The sequence below is a fragment of the Cibotium barometz genome, chromosome 11 (genome assembly GCF_041138505.1).
Source record: "Cibotium barometz isolate CiBa-2024 chromosome 11, ASM4113850v1, whole genome shotgun sequence".
Taxonomy (NCBI): domain Eukaryota; kingdom Viridiplantae; phylum Streptophyta; class Polypodiopsida; order Cyatheales; family Cibotiaceae; genus Cibotium; species Cibotium barometz.
Window position 1 is genome coordinate 25119547 of NC_141056.1, and position 23256 is coordinate 25142802.

General features: G+C 42.2%; 1 protein-coding gene across 2 annotated transcripts in view; it reads left to right on the forward strand.

The window, feature by feature from the left end:
• Positions 1-11014: 11014 nt before the first annotated feature.
• LOC147633950 (guanine nucleotide-binding protein subunit gamma 2-like) overlaps positions 11015-23256 on the forward strand; it is a 34088-nt gene continuing 21846 nt past the window's right edge. Inside the window, exon 1 of one of the 2 annotated variants that reach the window (XM_086805026.1) lies at positions 11015-11344. In XM_086805026.1, coding sequence (XP_086661152.1) covers positions 11192-11344 — 153 coding nt within the window. In that variant the 5' untranslated portion in view covers positions 11015-11191. The remainder of the gene's footprint in view (positions 11345-23256) is intronic. The other variant, XM_086805025.1, reaches the window with a different exon arrangement.

Genomic DNA, 23256 nt, shown 5'->3' on the forward strand with positions numbered 1-23256 from the left:
CCTATGCAAAAATGGGAATGGTAATAAAGTCATTTTCATATATTTCCTCGTAACTCTATCTTTTGACCCTTCTTGTAAAGCATTCTTGCTATCAAATTGATAGGGGTGCACCTTCTTGATGATGAGGCATATGGCTTTGTCCTTTTTGATGGGAGAGTTAATTAGGAATCCATTGGCTAGGAAGTGGGAGATGACCTCTCCATTCCAGTGCATGGTTAATGTGGAATCATGGGGCACCGAGGAGATTATCTTTTGCTCTTACAAAGGGTTCTCCATTTGGAATTAAGGAAAGGTGATTGGCATGGACATGCACTAATCCCTTTTGCACAGTGATGGTAAACTCAAATTCCAAAATAATGAGCAACCATCTGGTGATGTGCCCCATGATGCAAGGCTTATGCTCACTAAATAAAGCAGTGCTTAATCGACAAAGAAAATAAAGTTTGCTAGCCAAGAGCTAATGTATATACTTATTTATAACATATACATGGTTGAACCCTCTCTCTTAGTTGTTGTGTAATTCCATTCTCAACATCATTAAGTTGATAGCTAGCAAAGGTCACAAGGAAGTTTATATGTTGTGCTCCCATAGTTGTGCTAACACACATCTAATATATCAAATGCTAACGTGGAAAATTAGATCCCAGTTGGGGGATCATGAGCAAGATGATCCTTCCACTTTGAGTGCACACACAAAGGTCATTAACAAATATCTCTAGGATCTTCCAAAGGATATCCTTGAAGGCTATACACATCAAGTGTGGAAGGTGGCAGAGTGATATTAGTCAAACCAAATGGCATGATGCAATAAGCATAATTTCCCCACTCCATAGCACATGATTGATCAACTAGATCGATTATAACCTAGTTGTAACCTGAGAAACCATCCAAGAAGTTATACACTTTTTCTTGTGGTCAATGGTGGGTGACTCTTTCTAACATGTGGTCCATGTAAGGCAAGGGATAAATGATTGTGCAAACTATGGCAAAATCTACCTTTTTAAGGTTAACACACACTCTAAGATTTCTATACTTTTTGGGAGCAATCACTATCGGTGACAACCACTCAATATCTTTAATTTCATACACAGATTGTACATTGATGTGAGCTTGTCTAGCTCTTCTTTGACCATTAGTCTGTTCTTGGGATTCATGTGACAGGTTCTCTATTTGGAATGTGTTTTGCACCTTTATAGAGAGGGATGATGTGTTTCATCACTTCCAAAGAAATTTCCTTTATGTATGATATAGTATTTACAAGCAAATACATCATGAAATTCCTTAAGCAAGGCTATCAAATCTTCTTACTCAGGGGTGATAGAGCAATAAATACTAGCTTAGGTTCCTTAGGGGTGATAGTAATAGACACTGGCTTAGGTACATTAGGGGTGATAGCAATAAACACTAGCTTAGGTACATTAGGGGTGATAGCAATAAACACTAGCTTAGGTTCATCATCACCATCATAACTTGTGAGATTAACTTCTTTGACCTTAGCATGAAGCATGAATCTCTCCGCCCAAGCTTCTTTGAGTCTTCACGTTGTGTCTGCTATGTCCCCAATGTTGTGGAACTTAAAGTAATCATGCATTTTCCTCAAACTTTCCTCTTGAGACTCGGAAAGGTCTTTGAGTTTGGCTTCTTTCTCTACCTCAGCCTCCCTTGACTTTATTAAGCTTGCATCTAGTGACTCCTTGTCACCTTTATTGGCTCTTGGCCTGAAGGGTGATCTTGTTTAGTTTAGCTTCCCACTATTTGTGGGAGTAGGTCTCATGTGAATCCATCACCTCAACATAGCAAATCAAATGAAGATTCCTCTCCATGGGGAGACGATACTTCTTAGCTTTTCTATGTGGTTTTATCCTTCTTGGCTAAGTGACTATGGGTAATACAAAAGTTGATCCTTCTCCGAAGGAGACCTCGCACTAAACAACCACTATCTACTCTTGCTTCAAAGTCACTATTTTCTCCCAAAAGGGATGCTACACTAAGCATGATTAGGGAGGTTATTTAAGTCTCATCAAGTCTTGTAAACCTTGTTCAAGCTTTTATGTGGAAGAGTGTCCATAGTTTCCAAGACATGAATGATGCACTAAACATGAACATGGAGGTTATTTTAATCCCCTTCAGTCTTGTAAACCTCATTTTTTAAGATTTTGTGTGGAATATTCCTAGACATGAATCTAAACCTTATACTCATCACGCACTGGGAGAGAAGTATAATCCTATTTCTCATCGTCACTATCCAACAACTTGTTGCAATATTTACATATTTTGAACAAAGAGGTTCGGACAATCGTGTCATCAGACTTATTGGCAAGAATGCCTTGACCCATAGGATGAGTCTTCCCTATTTTTAAGTCTATTTTTAAGGGATCAACCCATGGGATGAATCTTCTTCCATGTTTTCAAGTCCATTTTTTAGAATTGGTTACCTTTACGCATGTAAATGTGATTGGCTTCCCAATTATGAACTAGCTTTGCATCTCTCATGTAAGGCCTTCCAAGGATCATAGTATATGACCCTTTTCATCATAAATATTTGGAAATCCATCATTAGAAATATTTGGAAATCCATCACCACAAATCCATGTAAGGCCTTCCGAGGATCATAGTATATGACCCTTTTCATTAGAAATCTTTGGAAATCCATCACCACAAATGAGTGGTGGAAACGTAGTCCGAAGGTCTTAATGTTCTCATAGTAAAGGATGCCTAATGCTTTATTTATGTTCCCATGGGAAATCTTGACCATAAGGCTTATGCCTCTATAAGTGAAAACTTACTCCAAAGTTCATAATCTTTGCATCCTAAAGGATGCTAGTACCTACTAATGGTTTAGTTGTGTTCCCATCAATAAGCTTGACCATGAGGCTTACTATGAGTTGTGGACTTCCAAGAGCCTCCTAACAATCCTTATTAACCATCCAAGACCATGGAGATTGCCATTTCTTTATAGATGATAGGTAACAAAGTCACTTATTTGGTGACTTTCAAAGTAGTGTGTGAGCTTGTTCATGGGCACTCCTATAAGAAGCCTTTCTTGTTCTAGGTTACTTTGGGCTATCTCTTGAACTCTTGCACCCCTTTCTTTATCTTATCCGTAATACCTTGTGGTTTCTTGCCTATAGCAATTTCCTGCCTATCTCTTGAACTCTTGCACCCCTTTCTTTATCGTATCCATACTACCTTGTGGTTTCTTGCCTATAGCAATTTCCTTTATTTTTCCTAGCCATAGTGGTCTTGTCCAATTGTCCTTAGCTTACTCCTATAAGCGTGGGTTCTCCTGCATTATTTGAATCACTCCTTGTGAATTCTTCTCAAGCTTGGTGGCTTGTTCACGGACCCTTTGTTGTCCCACCCATTGTTCTGGCCTTAGCTGCTAGTCTTCAGAGATCATATCTCTTATCTGCTAATTCCTTTGTTGTCCCACCCATTGTTCTGGCCCAGCTGCTAGTCTTCAGAGATCATATCTCTTATCTGCTAATTCCTTTATCGGTCCTTCCATCCTTTGCTAGCACTCCTAGGGACTTTTCCTACAATCTCCTGGGTGTGGCATCCACTTTCACCATATTCGCCCTTGGATCGTCATCCTGGAACTATATCTCTTTCCTCTCTTGTGTCTTGCAATTCCTCCCGGTGTCTTTTTGAGACCAAACAATCTATCAATCTCTAACCAAGTGTATTGCAATAATAGCAAGTCATCCTACTCCTCTTTGATGAAACTTTCCACCTCCTCCTCTTTCACATGGACAATTGTTTTAAGATACAAAGGCTACATGATTGGCTATTTTGCTAATGTTGCTCCCTTTATACTATCCTATATTCTTATTCCTGGTATTGTACTAGCATTTATCCTTGCTATGATTGGTTTTATCATAGATGGCACACAACTAAATAGAAAGCGAGCAAACACTCCTCCTTTTTGTGACCCTTGTTTTTACACTTTGTGTACCATACCTTTGGTCTTATTCAAGAACCATTCTTGTGTGCGTGTCCTTTGGTAATCTTGGCTAGGGTGGCCTTCTTAAACATCAATTGCTGCATGGTTTCTACCTTTCTTCTTTTGAGGCTTTTGATCTTTTTCAGCATATCCAAATCTAAATCGGAGTCAAAGTTAAAAGTGTCTTCACTAGACTCCAATACTAAAGACTCATCTCCTTGTCTTTTCCTTTCTCAGATTTCTTAGGCTCTTTCTTGCTCCTCCTTGGGATTCTTTGTAATCTTATTACTCCTGCCACAAGTTACTCAAATTTGAGGGTTTCCATGTTAGACGAGGCCCACAACTATCTCAAGCATTGTCCATAATCCTCCAACAAACCATTGGCTTAGAGTAGCTATTGTTGGTTTGCTAGCCTAATCTATCTCATTGAAAGTAGTTTGAACTCTACCGCATAGTCTTTAGTGGGCCTCTTGTTTTGGGTTAGTCTTTGTAGCTCTTTCATCACTTCCATGGTTTCCTAGTCCTTCAATGGTCATCTTCTTTTGGGTTAGTCTTTACAGCTCTTCATCACTTTTGTGGTTGCCTTGTCCTTCAATGGTCATCTTCTTTTGGGTTAGTCTTTACAGCTCTTCATCACTTTTGTGGTTGCCTTGTCCTTCAGAAACCTCTTTAAGAAAGCATTCTTAACCTCATCAAATGTCTAGAAATGGTATAGAGCATATTGCACATACCACTTAATTGCTTTACCACCCAGTGTTGTTTGCAAAGAAGTCAAATTTTTAAGCTATTGGAGCTCTGGTAGATAAAAATGTGGTTTCTCATGAGAAAACATGAGCATTCACTAATCCCTTTAAAATTTGGGTACTTCACTCTAAAAGCATTCTTGAGCTCATCAAATGTGGCTTCTCATGAGAAAACATGGGCATTCACTATGCCCTTTGAATTTTGGGTACTTCAATGAAAGCATTCTTGTGCTCATCAAATGTATGAAGATGGTCTAGACCATACTACATATATGAGTTGGTTGCTTTACCACCCAGTGTTGTTGAGATACTAGAGCTCTAGTGGCTAAAAATATGGTTTCAAAATGAGAAAACACGAGCATCCAAATCTTCATCACTCCTCTTTTCACCTTTGGGTACTTTAGGAAAGCATTCTTGAGCTCATTAAATGTCCAAAAAAAAATCATAGTGTGCATGATCCTCGTATCCTAGTGGCTGCACCATGTAAAATTCCTCATGTAAAAATACATTCTTTACCATCACTTAGCTGTTGTAGCCACCATAGCAATGACTGCTCTCACAGTTTATCATCCTAGCAACATGGATGAATGTTAATGATATATGCCTGTGCATATCCCTTGGCAATCGGGTTGAATGTCTCCTCACAGTCAATGCTATATGCCTATGCATATCACTTAGACATCAATCTAATTGTGTACCTACTAATAGAACCATCTGAGTTACGCTTCACTTTGTAGAACCACTTATATCATCCAATTGCCTTCCTTTTCTTAGGCAAAGGCACCAAATCGTATATTGCATTAACATCTAATACACCCATCTCTTCATTCATAACATCTTTCCAATGCTTATGTCCAAGCGCCTCCTCAAAATATGTGGGCTAACCTCTTGTATATACATAATGATTGGCCATATATCCATCATTATGCTTATAAACATATGGGCTTTGACCATATATGCATAATGATGGGTTGTATACCCATTATATCTCAACCTATTTGACCCTAGTAGACCTGTGTACACTTTGATCGCGCTGCCAAATGTTCTCAACACTAATTTGGCTCTCTGTAAACCATGTGTAACAATAGCCGGGATCCTAAACTCCACATCAAGGCTTTATTTCTAAGCCACTATCTCCATCAACAAAGGAGTGACTTATTGAAACATCAACAAAGGAGTGACTTACTGAAACATCAAGCATTGTAAAAGGCTTATCCACCTTTTCTTTTCTATTACATGATACATAGGAACTTGCTAAATTTTCAGCACTTGTAGTACCACCACATGACACATTAGAATGCCTAACATTCTGCCTCAACCTGCCTGACCAAGACCTCAATTTAGACTCATTGCTAGAGAACTCTCTTGGTCCACTAAGTGCTTGTTATTGTTGTTCATTATTTAACATGCCCATCTAATTCTTTGCTTCATCCTTCACTGGTGTATACCACCTACTCATCTCATCAAACACAACGTCCTTGCTCACTTTGCACCTCACGTGTAGTGGGGGATAGAATATCTATAACCTTCTTACTCAAAGGAATAACCAATTCATATATGTTTTTTTAACCTTGGGATCTAACTTACTTCTCACTCCATCTTGTACATGTACCCAAACACTTTCATGTGTGCCAAAAAACTAGTTTTTTCTATCAATAAACTTTTGTTCAAGCTTCATGTTATGAACTACAGTGGGCATTCTGTTCATGATGTAAATTGGATTTGCTACTCTTGCAACCTAACAATAATGAGGCATCTCTTGCTCATTCATCAATGCGTAGGTTGCTTCTGTAATATGCACATTTTTCCTTTCTATAACCCATTTTGTTACAAGGTGTATATCGACATGTGAATTACTTCTTTATCCCATGCTCTCTCACTAAATTCATTGGATAAATATTTTCCCCCATTTTCTAACCTTGGCATTGTACATGCCTTCGTCTTTCTCTGCCATAGCCTTGAAGCTTTGAAACTGAGCAAACACTTCACTTTTCTCTTTCATGAAATACACCCACACTTTCCTAGTGTGGTCATTAATAAAGATACATAATAATGGCATCCTAGTGTGGTCATCAATAAAGATACATAAAAATGGCATTCTTTGATTGATATCGTCTTTGTTGGTCCACAAACCACGCAATGCACCACATCAAAAGATCTTGACTTACATGCTTATTATCATGTGGGAATGCATGCTTAGTCTACTTGCCCAATTAGCACGCTTGCACATATTCTATGTATTCCATTCACTTTAAACTTTGGCAAACTTATAACAATACTTTGGGCATGCATACACATCAGCCTTTTCTAAGCAAATACAAAGTGCCCTAGACCAAGTCATAAATCATTAATTGGTGCTCCAATAGAGGCAAGGACATCTGAAGCTCTTTAATCTTTTCTAAGCCCATTCAAAGTGACCAACACCAAGTCATCATCTTCAATAGAGGTGAGGCCATATGCAAGCCCTTTAATTTTAAATGAGTAATCATTAATACATAGCTTATTTCTTTACACATTGTGCAGCTCTTTCTTTTTAACTACAACTTTCTAGTCTTGGTACTTGTGCTATACAGGTTAACCAAGGTATCCCATGCATCTTTAGGTGTCACTGTATCATGTATATGGCTATATATGACTAATCATATAATTGAACCCATTAATAGAGAGCCAATACATAACTTTGATGGATAACCTTAATGGCCCTCTTATGCCATGCCTTGAAGACTTGAACCTATTATGGAGTAAGATTTTGTTTTGAAAGCTTGGGCTCCTTCTCGTCACCTGTAATAAACTCGCAATATCCTTTTCTCATGAGAAAGTTTGTCATCTTGAACTTCCACGCTTGGAAGATGTTCTTATCTAGCTTCTTGCTCACAATCTCTATGAGACATTGTTACTTGCATTAACTTTCACTTGCACCAAATATAGTATTCTATAAGCCAAATAGAACTTGTAATAGCTTCTACACTCAAAGCAATCTTGCAATCTCCAATAATATATCTGACAGATATATACACAATTATCGATGTGCGATACTATATACCTATTATGCAGTTACTTTATGTGAAGTAATCACATCAATCAATCTCTAATAATCTATCTGATAGATAGATACCAGCACATCGATCTTGTAATCTCTAATAATGTATCTAATTGATGCATACATAATTACTAGCACAATAGCGTAAACTTGGTATGCATCTACTTTATCTGAACCTAGTACTATAAACCTGTTATGCATCTACTTTATGTGAACTTGAATCATCTTAATGTTAAAATTAGACCTCTTATTTTTAAACCTCTTTTTTTTAATCATCTTAATGTAAAAAAAATTATGGGGCAAAAAATGTGAGGTACATAAAGCTAGCAAGATGAAAAACCTACCAGAGCAACAATCCTTAAGGTAAGTAGGAACCCACCACACGAAAAACCCGCATTGAATTTTGTAATCCACATAATAAAAGGTAGGGCACTAGTCCCTACCTTTTATTAGGGAACTAGGCCCTTTTATGTGGGTGCCCTAGTACCTCCTATGCTCAAGGGTTTTAGTACTACCTTCAGCCCAAAGATAATGAGGCTCTCATTCATTAACACATGGGCAACTTCTACAATATGCATATTTTTCCTTTCTGATACGGGGTGTAAATACATATAATAAAAGGTAGGGCATGGGTGCCCTATCACCTCCTATGCTCAAGGATTTCAATCCTGTCTTCATGTCAAAAATAATGAGGCTCTCATTCATTAGTGCACGTGCAACTTCTACAATATGCATGTTTTTCCTTTCTATAACCCCATTTTGATAAGAGGTGTACATGCATGTAAACTGCCTCTTATCCCATACTCTCTCAAATAGTCATTATAGAAATATCCTCGCCCATCATTTTACCTTAGGTACATAAATCCCCCACCATTTGACCTTAGGGACTTTATGTGCCTAGGGTCAAATGGTGGGGGGGGGATATTTCTCCAATTAATCCTCCCTCACCCATTTGACCTTTTAGGTGCCTAAGGTCAGATGGTGGGGGAGGATATTTCTTCAATGAATCCTCCCTCACCATCTTACCTAAGGCACTTTATGTGCCTAAGGTAAGATGGTGGGGGAGGATATTTCTCCAATGAATCCTCCCCCACCCATCTAACCTTAGGCGCTTTATACGTATGCATTTATGTTTCTCTTACATGGAATTAAAGTATAGGCTCGAGACAAAAGTGGTTTTTTGGTAGCAATTTTCAAGTTGATAATAATGTAGTCACAAGGGCTCAAACCATTTGGCTCCCAAATGCCAAATACAGTCATCCTTGGACATGTGCCATCTTGGAATTCACACCACCCACCAACAACTACAAAGGGGTGTATAGATTTATAAGTCAAGTAGGGTATTACATGAGATTCTTCTTGTATGCTATATGTGCCAGACCTTTGTACAGGCATGCAATTACCTTTTGAGTGGATACATGAACGCCAAACAATAGGCATATGAGAAGTTAAAGAAGGTATAGCAAGTGCACTCATTTTGTGATCCCCCAAATAGGATCTTATTTTCCATGTGCACATTAATATGTTAGCATTTACTGATGCATGTTAGCATGACTAGGGGAGCACAACATGGGATGCACAATATGGACTTCCCTGTGACTTTTTCTAGCCCTTAACTCAACGATGCTAAAAGAAATTATAATATCATAACGAGTGAAGGGTTAGCATGTTGTGTGTGTGTGCACGGTAAAGAAGTACAACTATTTTTCAACTTTTGCCATAATAAGTCTTGCACCACACGGTGCATCACCAACTAGTTTACTAACTTGAATTTTGGCATCTCCACATTATAAAGTTCGCAAGAGTGATGAGAATAGTTCCATAGTTCATCATCGCTACTATAACGGACGTGTAGTTGTCTCACTTCTTGTATAACAGACTCATCATGAACTAGCACTCCTTCATGATAATGACCTTTTGTAATTGGTAGTACCCTAATGAGCGAAGATGGACAAAAAGACAATGCATGGGAGGATAGAACGTGGAGAAGAATGAGAGAGAGAGAGAGAGAGAGAGAGAGAGAGAGAGAGAGAGAGAGAGAGAGAGAGAGAGAACTGTACTAAGCAGTGTTACATATTATAATGTTATTAATGAGTTGGTCTTATAAGGAGGATGTCTTGACTTATGGCAATAATTGGTGATGAAGCTAAGAATTTGGTGTTGCCTAAGTGAAGTCGAAGCTAGATTGTGTATCCTAGAGCTGACTGGAGCACACTATTATCTTTTGATTAATGGATTGAGACTATTCTATGCATTATGTTCTATCTGTGTGATTTTTAAAGTTTGATTGTGCATGTCATGAAACACTAATGTTATTTATTTTTAATGTTATTGAGCTTTCATTTCACACTGTTTTATAAGCATATAGATATGAGTGTTTTAGTTCACATAATCGAGTCTATTAACATCAATAGGCACTCCTTACTCGTCTACACTTAACTCGGCTGCACGCATCTATAGAGCATCCTCTGTCTATACATGTGCATGCTGGACATGTTCTACCCATGGTGTTGGGCATAGTTGTATAGCTTAGCTGTTGTAGCCTTGTATGGCTTGAAGGAGACTCTTAGAGCATGGCTAGACAAGGTAGGGGAGTATCTTGTCACTATTAGAGTTTAGATATCTAATGTTGCTTTCTCACTTTATGTGGGATAGATTGACAGGTGTGGATTGTGCCAGTGGTCATCTATATTGATGACACATGTGACAATGATGATGAAATTCATGAGGTGAAGATGTTTCTTAAGGAGAAGTTTGAAATAAACGATTTAGGTAAGTTGCAATACTTCATGGGTATAGGGATGATTAGATTACGTGATGGGATTTGGCTTTTGCAAAGGCAGTATGCTGCCTAAGTATGAGATGACAGGTGTCCGTACGAGAGAGAAAGATTCTCTCTTCGCTTCCACTGTGTAGTTACAGTGAACCTCGGAGAGAGAGAGAGCCCTAAACAGATAGAATACATGCAATATTCGTGCATAATACCACGAGGTTGCCAAAACAATCAAATTTCATAGATTTGATGCTAAAAGAGTTGCCTAAAGCCAATGGAGACGCAGCCTAGCGATAAGGTGTTGAAGTCCCATGTATGAGGTGTTGGGTTCAAAACCTGCTGACTGTTGACAGCGGTATGAAAAAGCGCACACACGAGCACAAAGATTAAAAAAAAAAGAGTCGCATAAGAAAGCATGAAAAAAACAAGGGGTCTAAAAACCTTAGTGAGACGCTTAAGTTTATGAAACTGAAAACTGAAACTGTATATACGCCGATGCACTCCAGCCTGGCATCCATTCATCAACGCTATTAGGTCCACAAAATCACGTCTACTTGCTAACCTTTCCTAGGAAGAGAGAGAGAGAGAGAGAGGGGAAGGGAGGTATGCTATGCCTACTCTACTGTGATCAACGCACAGTGAGGTCTGAGGGAGTATAGTACACTTGGGCAGTGCCAAATTTGAGTGAAAAAATGACGCACTACCAGGTTTCTCAACCTCACCACGGGGCTTCTTCTTCTTCAGCCATCGCTGTTCCAAGCCCCCGCGCACCCCCTGATGCCCATGGGAAACACCGCAAGCGTGCCGAAATAAAGCGTCTCCAAGAGGAGATTCGACTGCTGGAGGCAAGTTCTGTTGTATTTCTCAAATTAAATACGGGGATTTCTGTATGCATGGATGTATAAATGTGGTACGTGTGTGTGTGTGTGAGAGAGAGAGAGAGAGAGAGAGAGAGAGAGAGAGAGAGAGAGAAGGGGAAAAGGATATATTTATGTCTACAAAAGACACAAAGGGTTTACTAGACCAGAACCTCCATGCAGAAAACTTGAAGTTTGTGCAAGTTCTATTCCCATATTTCAGGGGTCAGCTTAAGCCTCGTATGAAGATGAGTTCCTACTCCTAGCTTTAGACATGTTCAATGTTTATATTCATGTTACTGCTTTCTAGACATGCAAGTGGAGAAATTGTAATAATAGTATGTCTGGTATTGTCAGATGCATCAGGCCTCTTATGCATGTGTTGTTATCACGGTAGTTTAAGTGAGAGTAAGACCATTGTGAGCCCTACTTGATAAAGGGAAAAGGTTGCGAAATGATGGTGAGGCTAGGGTTTTACAGAGAATGGGAGGCATGACCACGACTTGATAATGCGTGCCTAGAGTCATTGGCTTATGAAAATTGAACAGACCAGGAAGAAAAGAGCAATAGAGATGGAAGTCTTAGGGCAACATCAACTTAAAATCAGTGTGAAGCAGAATGGGCCATGCTTCGAGGTGTTTGGGCAGCCCTAGGCAGTCAGAAAGCAGCCCTGGTTAGGTGCAGCCCAGCCATGGGGCCATGTGGCAAGCTCCTTATTGTGAAAAAGGGAAGTTTCCCCCAATTTTTCCCCATGAATCACTAGCCCTCAGGTTGACGAGTAACCTTTTTTTTGGGGTGGTTTTGGGGGGGGGGGGGTGGTTGTTTAGGCCCCTGTTCCCGCCATTCTTTGTCTTTCTCCACTCCAGCTCCGAGCGAACCAAAAGAGCCCTTAATGGCCCTCAACAAGCGTGCGGATCTAATAATGTATATACAATTTGTAAAACCATGCTTTCTATTTCTTTACTATCTAAAGAGAAAGCCCTCAAGATGAGGGCACTTCTTATACAATGTACAGCTAAAAGCAGTTGAAAAACAAGTCCATATGCATCTTGTCTAGTTGCTATAGCTAAACACAGTCATATAAAGATTGATGCAATGATTGATGGAAGTAGTAATACTTGTCATTCATCATTTTGCTCGAGTGTTGGATCATTGTTGGCTACTCCGAGTCTCTCCTCTGCTTCTGCTTGCTACCTTCAACCTTTTCTCTTACGGTATCAGAGCGCTGAGGTTCTCAGGCCCTTGCTTCTTGGTCGGAACCACCGTGAAGCTTCCCCCACTGGCCATGGGGGGTATGAATGATGTTGAGCTAGATGTTCGTGATGGACTCCACAGGCGGAGTGTGGGTGCCTTAGATGGCTTCGTTGCATCGAGCGCTCCAGGTGCGCCATGCGACAACACTGCTACAAATCTCGTTGGAGCTAGATATTCCAGCAATTTGGTGGTATGATTGAGTATTTTCTAAGAAAGGCCAATCCAGTGGTCGATGCTTTGAGCAGGAAGAGACAAGTGACTTTGATTTAGACCACTAGACTCGACCTTGTTGGTATAGGACTAGACGACATGCAGCACATTTATGCGGATTCCGAGGAATTCGGTACACAGTGGGAATAGGCATTGGATAGCCACGGGACCATGTGTAAACCAGCCTCGGTCTTCAGACGAAACCAAAGGTCGGTGCATAGACAAACTCGCACACAAAACACTTCAATACCTTTGAGGACCAAGAAAAGGAAAACAAACAGGGGGGGCTAGAGTGCTCCTGCAAACAGACACCGATTGGTCCCAAAACGCAGTGGCATCCCTTGCGGTATTTCTTTAATTGATTATAAGAGAGCTTTGATTACAATAAGGCTAGAAACTCAGCCGTCACAGTAGAACTCTTGAAGCTTGCAAAGACCTTGCATCATGGCTTCATATCCACTCGGCATTATTTTTTGTCTCATAGGTCAACTTTGGCTTCTCGTAGACGTTAATATATCTTTCTTTCTTTCTTCTTTCTTTCTCTCTCTCTCTCTCTCAACTTTCACTATATATATTATATCTATCTATCACTATATATATATATATATATATAACAGACGTCTCTAACACACCTTTAACACGCCTCTAACGTCTCTAAAAAATACGAGTCTTTCGAGGCGCGTACCATACCCGCCTCGTACCAAACACCTCTAACAACCTTGGTCGGTGCAAAAGTATCCTCATAGTCGATGCCAGGCCGCTGAGCATAACCCTTAGCCACAAGTCTGGCTTTGTGTTTGTCCACCGATCCATCTGACGTACACTTGGTCTTAAAGACCCCACCTGCATGGCTTTCCTCCAAGTATCATGTGCAAGGGCTTCCTTGACAGAAGTGGGCTCTTTGTCCCGCATGATACGAGACATCAAAGCATAGTTTACCTGTAAAAGCTCCACTGAATGACTGTTGTCACGAACTCTATGCGATCTTCGAGGTCCTTCCTTTGTGGTCCATTCGGAGGGAAGCTCCGTAACTGCTGAATCCCGAAGGGTGTCGACCAATCAACTGGGTGCTTAAACAGAACGCGGAGCCTCCTACTGCTGTCTGCAGGGGCTCATTTCCAGCTACGGGCTCAACCTCCTCAACTGATTGAGGCTGTCCAGTTGGAACAATCAATTGGAAATCATCATCAGAATCATCTGGGTCTCCAAGAAGTGGCGGCTCATCAACAGAGGAAACCACAACATGCTCATCAAAAACCACATCCCTGCTGACGACGACCTCGTTCCTCTCTGGATCATACAATTTGTTTCCCTTGGAAAGAGAGTTATATCCCACAAAGACAAGCTTTTGGGACTTTGAGTCGACCTTCTCCCTCTGCTTCTTTGGAATGTGAACATATGCATCACTCCCAAAACACACAAAAATGGGAGACATCTTGGTTCCTGCCAAAATACGCCTCAAAGGGAGTCATGTTCAGTACTGAAGTCGTCGAACAACGGTTGAGGATATGGACAACCGTAGCCACAGCCTCTCCCCAAAGTGGACGACGAAGATCACGATGCTCGAGCATCGTCCTCGCCATCTCCACCACAATCCTGTTCTTACACTCAACTACTCCATTCTTTGAAGGCAAACTTGTATTGGCCAGCTCCCGCTTGATGCCATGTTCCGCACGAATGCATTGGAAGAGAACTCTCCTCCTTTGTCAGCCCTAAGAGTCTTTATCTACAAGCCAGACTCTTTCTCCACCATCACATGCCACTCCTTGAACCGAGCAAAAGCGTGGTCCTTCTGTGAAAGAAGACAAACCCAAGTGAATCTACTACAATCATCAACAAGTAGCATGAAATACAAAGAACCTCCCAAGGATGGCGTCTGCATAGGTCCACACAAGTCAGTGTGCACCAACTCCAAAGGTTTCGAAGCCCGCCTGGAAGCGTGCTTCGGAAAAGATTCCCTGTGTTGCTTACCACGAATGCAAGAACTACAGCGATCCCACCTGCTGCCACAACTGGCAAGCCAACCACCGTCTGGTCCCGCCGTCTGGTCCTGGAAAGCTCGCCGCAATGCATCCACATTCAAGTGGCCAAACCAAAAGTGCCACAAGTTACCAATCTGAGAGTTTGTATATACCATTCTTCACACCGCCTTCCCAAACAACCTGGCCAGTCTTTCGGTCCCGTAGAGCAACAGAATTCTCCTCAAACTCCACCCAGAAGCCAGTCTTGCAAACCTCATGCACTGACAACAAATGAAAACCAAGTGCGAGGACATAAAGAACACGAGAGGAATGCTTCCCCTCTTTGCCATTGGGAATGATCTCCATCCGGCCCTCACTGTGAATCGGTATGATGGAATTGTCGCCAATGAAAATGTGACCTGACTGCCGTTTCAGATCTTGAAAGAAGTCACGGGAAGCAGTCATGTGCCTAGAAGCACCACTATCAAGAATCCATTCCCGAGTATCCTTGACGATGAAGCCAACTGCCTCCTCGGTCGAAGAAGATAAAGCATCGGTGTCCAACATCTCCAAGTGCACAAAGATTGAGTCTTTGGAGTTGAAGCTAAAGAATCAGCACTCTTCCTAGTCCACTTGGGACACTTCCTCCAATAGTGGCCTTTCTCGCCACAATCATTACAGGTCCTCTCGGCCTTCAGTTTCTCACAGTCTGAATCGAGCTTCTTCTCAGAAGACTTCTCCGATGAAGACTTCCCTTTACCCTTGTTGTTGTTGTTACGGCCTTTCGACCGTTGGTGGCTAGTCAAGGCCTCAGAACCTCCGCTCTATGGAGGGTTCGTAAATCGCTCTTCCTGGTCCAAGACCAGCGGCACAAGCTCCTCCCATGTGATGGTGCTGAGCTTGCCGCAAAAGAGGAGTAAAATGCTGAGTACTAAGAGGGCGAATGGGACAACAACGTGATGGCCATATCCTCTGACGTTATCTCTTTTCCTGCTTGGAGAACCTCCTGTTGAAGAGCTTGCAACTTGTTGATGTGCTCTCGTATCATTGACTTCTTTGCAGGATTCATCACCCGCATCTGAACTTCCAAGGAGATGCTCTTCATGGGTGATACCCTATTGTAGAGAGAAGCCAAATGTTGCCAAATCCCTCTGGCCAGCGTCATATGCTTTATGTGATTGATCACCTGTGGTGTGCAATTGAGGAAGATGAAAGAACGGACTCGGGCATTAACATGATCCCATAAATGTGCATGTGCCTCTCGTTCCTCCGAATAGAGGGTAACTCCCCATCTTCCAACTCCGGTCGTGGAACCCCAACAACAATGAAATCAGCCAAGTCATAGGACTCCAAAACAAATTTCATCATTACCTTCCATATGTCGTAGTTGTTCCTGTCCAACTGTCGGTCCACCGGGAACGTGGGGAGTGTCTTGATCTTCACGTGCTTCTCAGCCGTCTCAAGCAAATCTGCCATCTCAAGGGTTCACAAGGTCTTGTGAAGGGAGGGTGGGTGGAAGAAAAGAAGAGGAGGCGGTTGCAAATGCAAGGTGGCTGTCCAACGATGATGGCCGCCTTCTACCCGATCTCCAAGTCCCGTATAGCCCAAACAGTCTCCAATCAGCACCTCAATCAGCAAACCCTCGACGTCCCACTGTCTCCAAGCTTCAAGCCACCTGGGCTCTAATACCATGTTAGAATGCACAGCGGAAAAGAAGACAACTGCTGTAGAGAGCAATACACAGATGAAAGAGAGAGAGAGAAGCTTATGTAACTCTACTATATACAGCAATAAATCCTAGAAATACACAATACATGAGTGTGGGGGCAAGGGGCCATTTTATATGGCCCCTGGCTGTTGGTCAGCCAACCCAGAGTCGGTTGACACAGCAGCCCATGATTAGCAAATGCATAGTCGGCCAACAGAAGGGTAGTCGGCCAGCACCAATTCAACTGGGTAGCATAGACATAGTCGGCCAGGCATCTGGGGGCAGCTGACAGCCCACACACAACTCCAAAAAAATGGGAAAAAAATACAGAGGGGAAAAATGGGAAGATACCAAATACGGGTGGGCACACCCACAACAGAGGCCTTGACATACTGTACAAACAGAAGATGACTGCGAACAATACATACGTATGTATGTATGTAGATACACACACATATATGTGTGTGTATCTACATACATACATACATACATACATACATACATACATACATACATACATATATATATATATATATATATATATTGTAACATGCGTCGTAGAAGCGTGTTCATGATTAACGCTAACCAAAGAAGATTAACGCTAATCCTATGTTTAGCAAAGACACAAAAGAGAAGGAGAGATAGAGCTAATCTACTGTATATTGCCAAAACATGCTATATATACAATGATCTTGCCGATTCACAGCTTCATGCAAATGATCTTGCCGATTCACAGCTTCATGATGCATACCAAAGATCCCTACAGCCCTCTACTTGCAATCGGACAAGAGAAGCTCCTGCTGATCCACCACTGTGCCCTTGCTCACTTGCAGACTTTGACAAATGGATCCTCTTGATCTTTGAGTGATGATTCTAATGAATGCCTAATGATACTATTTATAGGGAAAAGGTATGAATTCGTAATCAAGTCGGTTTTGCCTATTTTTCCCACACAACATTGTCTAAAAAGTCATATTTTGTCTAAACTATGCCTAAAAGGTGTCCCAACCATTGGGCTATGTCTTGGACACTTCCGAGGGCTTGTAGGTCAGCAAAATCTGCTCTAAATCCGCCCCTAAATCTACCCATATATTTGCTAATGAGAATATACATGTCTACGAGCATCGGGATTAACGGATGCACATGACATCCCCTCCTGCTAAGCTTGCACCACTGGGGTAATCCATACACCTTTGCTCCGATTCTCTTCCGGTCCAATTGAAGATGGCACTTCATATCCATCGGCTCAATCCCCAAGCTCTCTGACTTGGTCTTCAAGTTCTCTGGCTGGGTCTTTGGGTCTTTTGAATTACATGTAGCCTCTTCCTCCTCCTCACAAGTTTCGGAGAGATTTTCTGGAAGCTCCTCTGAAATTGCCAGGACAATCTCATCCTCCTTCAAAGAGGATTTGGAGAGATCCACCTCCTTGGAAACTATCGGATTGATCTCATCCTCCTCCAAATAGGATTTGGAAAGATCCATGTGCTTGATCTATGGTTGTGGTTCTTATTTGACTTATGGCTCTAGCTTTGACTCTAGCTTTGGCTATGGTTCTGGTTTCGGCTCTGGCACGTGCATCCCGGTTAATGGCACCTCCTTGGAAACACCTCTTTCTATGATCAAGTCTCTTGAGAACTCGTCTTAGAAGCTCTCTTTTTGTTGCATCAATGCTCTCAGTTTTGGGCTGCTTCACAACCCAAGGTGATTCCTCCTTGGCCTTTGTTGATGCTGCCATGAACTATGCCCATGTTTGCCCAACTTTGCTCATACACAGAAGCTGGCTTTGACGCGCCTCTTCGTGAAGCTTTACTTTATGTGCTTCTTTCTTGCGTTGCCAACGGTCCTCTTCAATGAGTTGTTGCCTATACTTGGCCATGATTTGTTCATACTAGTCTTGGCATTATTGTTCCCTTGTGTATCATTCTTCATCTTCTCGTCTCCAACGACTCTGCATAGGCTCATACTCAGGCTGTAACTCTTCTTTCCAAGCATCATTACTCTCCATGGAGGAGAGGTTTTAGTGGAGGGAGTAGCAAAAAGAAGCCTTTTCCTACCTAGGTTAGACCTAGGCTAAGTCTTGGGTAGATTCTACCCTACATGCAACCTATGCTACATGCAAAAATGGACTGAAACCTAAACAAAAACCCTAATTTAGTTTTTCCACTTTCCACACTGAATCTAGGGCTGAAAACATTGTTGCTAGGGTTGAACTCATCCGAAATACAAAACCCTAATTTTGGCTTGCAAACCCTAATTCAACGTGCACAAAACGCAAGCTAAGGGCTGTCCTAGGATGACCTAAGCTCTGATACCGATGTATCATGCATTGCGGAAGCGCGTTCATGATTAACGCTAAGCAACAAAGATTAACACTAATCCTATGTTTAGCAACGACTGTTTCATGAGCGGAAGCCTTGTTGTATTGATCCACAGTCCTAAGCCTGTAGCAGGCTTATGTGACTGCACCACTTTACTGATCAAGGCGAGGTTACAGAAATAACGAAGCTACTGTAACCTTTGTTCCCATGTCAAAGGTGTTGCTAAGGAGTCAACAAGCTGATGAAGATCAACATTTGAGAGATGAGTCACGAACTCTGGCTTCGCACCATCGCGGAATCCTGGGGACAATCCTCTATCGCACAGAAGCAAGAGGAGTAGGAGAAGATGAGGGCAAAAAAGCTAGGGGTGGAGAAGCTGAGGGGGGTGGGGGTGCCGGGGAAGAAGAGGAAGAAGCAAGAGGATGAGAAACCTCTATGGTAAAGCTCGGGGTGAGACCAGGAATCATCGGACGAGGGTTCAACAAAGTGAACATCGCGGGAAATCACTAAGGACTTCTTCTCCAAATTCGATAATCTGTAAGCTTTGGATTGAGAGCTATAACCAAGGAATTTGCACTTCTTGGATCTGGGATCAAATTTGGACCTGGTAGAATCAGGGGTTATGAGCATAGGCTTCACAATCGAAAACCCTAAGATGTGAAACTTGGATCTAGGATCAAATTTGGACCTGGCAGAATCAAGGATATTAGCATAGGCATCACAATCCAAAACCCTAAAATGTGAAACTCAAGGTTTCTGTCGTGTAAAAGCCTCCTGCGGTGTCATATCAGCAACCGCCTTTGTGGGAAAACGGTTGATGGTGTAGACAGCATTGGTCATAGCTTCTCCCTATAAAGAGAGACAAAGATCAGAAGAAGAAAGCATGGTACAAGCCATCTCTTGAAGAGTCCTGTTTTTGCGTTCAACCACACCATTCTACTGTGGAGTGCCATGTGTCACGATTATGACTTAATCTCTCTACCTTAATTACTCTTGGTCATTGAAAGGACGCCAATGAAGGGTCACACCCTGTCACATGGGTCATCACCAAAGGACACATCTCTTCAAAGGGACACATCTATTGATTAAAAGACACATCTCTACGTCTGAAGGACATAACTATTCATTCAAGAGTCTTTCCAATGGATCCCGAGAGGCACTCCAGTTTGCTACCTTGGATGCCACGTGGGCATTGATATCTCTTCGGAGCAGCGGCTCGCCCCTCTTCTTCTGAGTATTCGGAAGAAGCTTTTACACCAGAGTTCTGCGAGACTCTCCCTAGCAGATAGAGTGGTAGTAGCGAACCAGGTTCTTCTTGCCACCATGTGGTACGTCACTTCGTGCTGGGCCTTCTCTCGAGCATAATTGGCCAGATTCAGTGATTGATTTGAAACTTCTTATGGGCCAGCAGTGACGAAAGGCCCTCCAGGGCCAAGGTGGTAGAGAGAGTAATTATTCAACTACGTCATTGAGGGGGGCTGTCATGTGCACAGTGTATATCTACCGTGTGCTACACGCACGCAAGACTAGCTTCGAGGTTTGGGGAAGCTTGGAGCTAGGTAGGCTGATTGACGAGCTGAGTTAGGGATAGACTAACGGGCGGGCACCCAAGTATGGACAGGCGGGCGCCCAAGTGTGGATGCCCGATGAAACTGACCAATCTCTACCTAGCGATGTCCCATACTGCCACGAAGCTACCCTTGTGGGCCTTGAGACTGCTGCCGGCCTTGACTGCATAAAGCAGGTGCACGTCTGTACTAGATCCAGGCTCCAGACCATAGAGCTCTCACAAGTTAGGTGAGACTCTATATGACTAACGACTAACCTTGGCCACCCTTTTATAGGCTCTTGGCCGGTCATCGGGCGTCCACACTTGGACGCCCGCCCGTCCATACTTGGGTGCCCGCCCGTTAGGGAAAAAACCTGTGTCTAGTCATAGGGAAAAAGTGCCTGTGAGTAAGCTGGGTTCACACCTGAACTAGCCGGGAGTGGACATGACCAACAGGATCTTGGACTCTTCTACGCCACTGGAGGTGAAACGAAGGACCGAGTTCAACTCCAAGGTTGGAGTGATTTAGATTGGGGAGGAGATCCAGACACGAGGAGATCTACATCAGGCTACAGTTTTACCCTCGGCTTAGGAGTTGTTTCATGGAGCAACAAGAGGCAGCCAACTATTGCCTTGTCGTCTACACAAGCAGAGTACCGGGCTGCTTGTGGTGCTGCTTGTGAGGTTGTGTGGCTGCGGGGGTTGCTTGGTGAGATTGGGTTTCCACAGAAGGAGCCCACGGTCATCTAGCGATAACTAGAGCTGTATCTCTATTGCTCGGAACCCGGTCTTCCATGCCTAGACCAAGCACATAGAGATACAATATCACTTTGTTCGTGAGAAGATCTTGGCTGGTGACATCTTGCTTCTTTATTGTTCGACGGAGGATGATGCAGCGGATCTCTTCACGAAGTCTCTACCTCAGGCTATGCTCCGGTGGCACTCCAGCTCACTGGGGTTGGTTCTGCATCCGGGAGCTGAGAGAGGGTGTTAGCAGTCATCTCCTGTTTGTACACACTGTCACGGCCTCTGTTGTTGTGGGTGTGCCCGTCTGTTTTAGTGTCTTCCCATTTTCCCTCACTTTCCGTATATTTTTCCTATTTTTTTGGAGGTGTACGGGCTGTCGGCTGCCTTCAAGAGCTGCCCGTCTGCTTTGGTGCTACCCGACCACTTCCTCAGTACTGACCGACTGGAGTTATACTGACCAACTGATGTTGTTGCTGGTCGTGAGCAGTGAGGCTGCTGTCGGCCTGTTTATGGGCTGGCCGACCAGCAGCCAGGGGCCATATAAAATGGCCCCTTGCCCCCACACTCCATTCTGCACATTTTCGGGATTTTATGTGGTGTATATAGTAGAGTTACACAGCTTCTCTCTCTCTCTCTCTCTTTCATCTGTGTATTGCTCTCTACAGCAGTTGTCTTCATTTCCGCTGTGCATTCTGATACCATCTTCATCGTCAACATTATCAGCTTCATCGTCATCATCACAAGGATTCAGGAGGAGCATAAGTGCCCATTCGGGATTTTATGTGGTGTATATAGTAGAGTTACACAGCTTCTCTCTCTCTCTCTCTTTCATCTGTGTATTGCTCTCTACAGCAGTTGTCTTCATTTCCGCTGTGCATTCTGATACCATCTTCATCGTCAACATTATCAGCTTCATCGTCATCATCACAAGCATTCAGGAGGAGCATAAGTGCCCATTCGGCAGCCCAACCAGCAGTCGCTGCCAGCAGGGGACTTAGGCAGCCAGTCAGCCAGGCATAAGGGAGGTGACAACAGGTGTGGACTAGCCAGGGATTTTAATCGCAGCATTTATTAAGGCGTTTAGCATGGTACCTTGTCGAAGAGCTGGCCGACAGCGGTCTACGCATCCTCTACAAGTATATAAGCACAAGTAATCATAATCAGCAAACCATCAAGTTCGTTGATCAGATCAGAAGTTGATCAGGTCAAAAGTTCAGCAGTTGAAGTTGTCATTTAGCATGAAGTCAACATCAGCATCAGCATCAGCATCATAGATCTGTTCACAGATCTCATCTCAATTGTTATCATTTACATCATCAAGTCTTTCATTACAAACTAGAGCACAATAGATCCAAAGCTTTGTTGATAGAAAAATCAGGTCTTCAATTTGATTTTTTTGGTTGAAAAACAAAAACCAAGACATAGCCAAGAATAAAAAAAGATACACTAAGATTGTAGACCAAGATGATATATGTCTTGTTTAGATTTTCTCCTAGATAACCTCTATATAACCTTAGGCGATTCCTTATTTAAACAAACCAAGATGATATTATGTCTTGGTTAGATTTTCTCCTAGATAACCTCTATATAACCTTAGGCGATTCCTTATTTAAACAAACCATTGGTATTCCTATGGGTACTAGCTGTGCCATTTATCTTGCCAACTTTTATCTTTTTACATATGAATTTGAATTTATGGAAGGCCTAGTTTCTGTTGATAGGTGTCCTGTTTTTCTCCACAATCTTTGTCTAGTGAGACGTTTTGTTGATGATCTTTTTGTTCCCAATATTCTTGATTTCCAAAACTTTATGTATTTAAACCCTACCTCTCTAGGTGGAGGAATTTATCCCAAAGAGTTTTGTGAACTTAACGCACTGCAAATAATGACCATTGTTCTTTTTTAGACCTTAAGATTTCTAAATCTTGTGTTGGTTTAAATGTAGATATATATGATAAATGTTTACAACCCGAGTATTCTGACTTAAATATTATAAGAATGCCTCACTTCACTTCTAACATTTCTAAAATAACTAAGTATGGTGTTGTCTCTTCTTAGTTATTCAGATTCTCTCGTATTTGTTCAAACAAGTTTGCTTTTATTACTCAAGTTTTGCCAACTCATCTAAATTCATCACGGTATATATATAATATA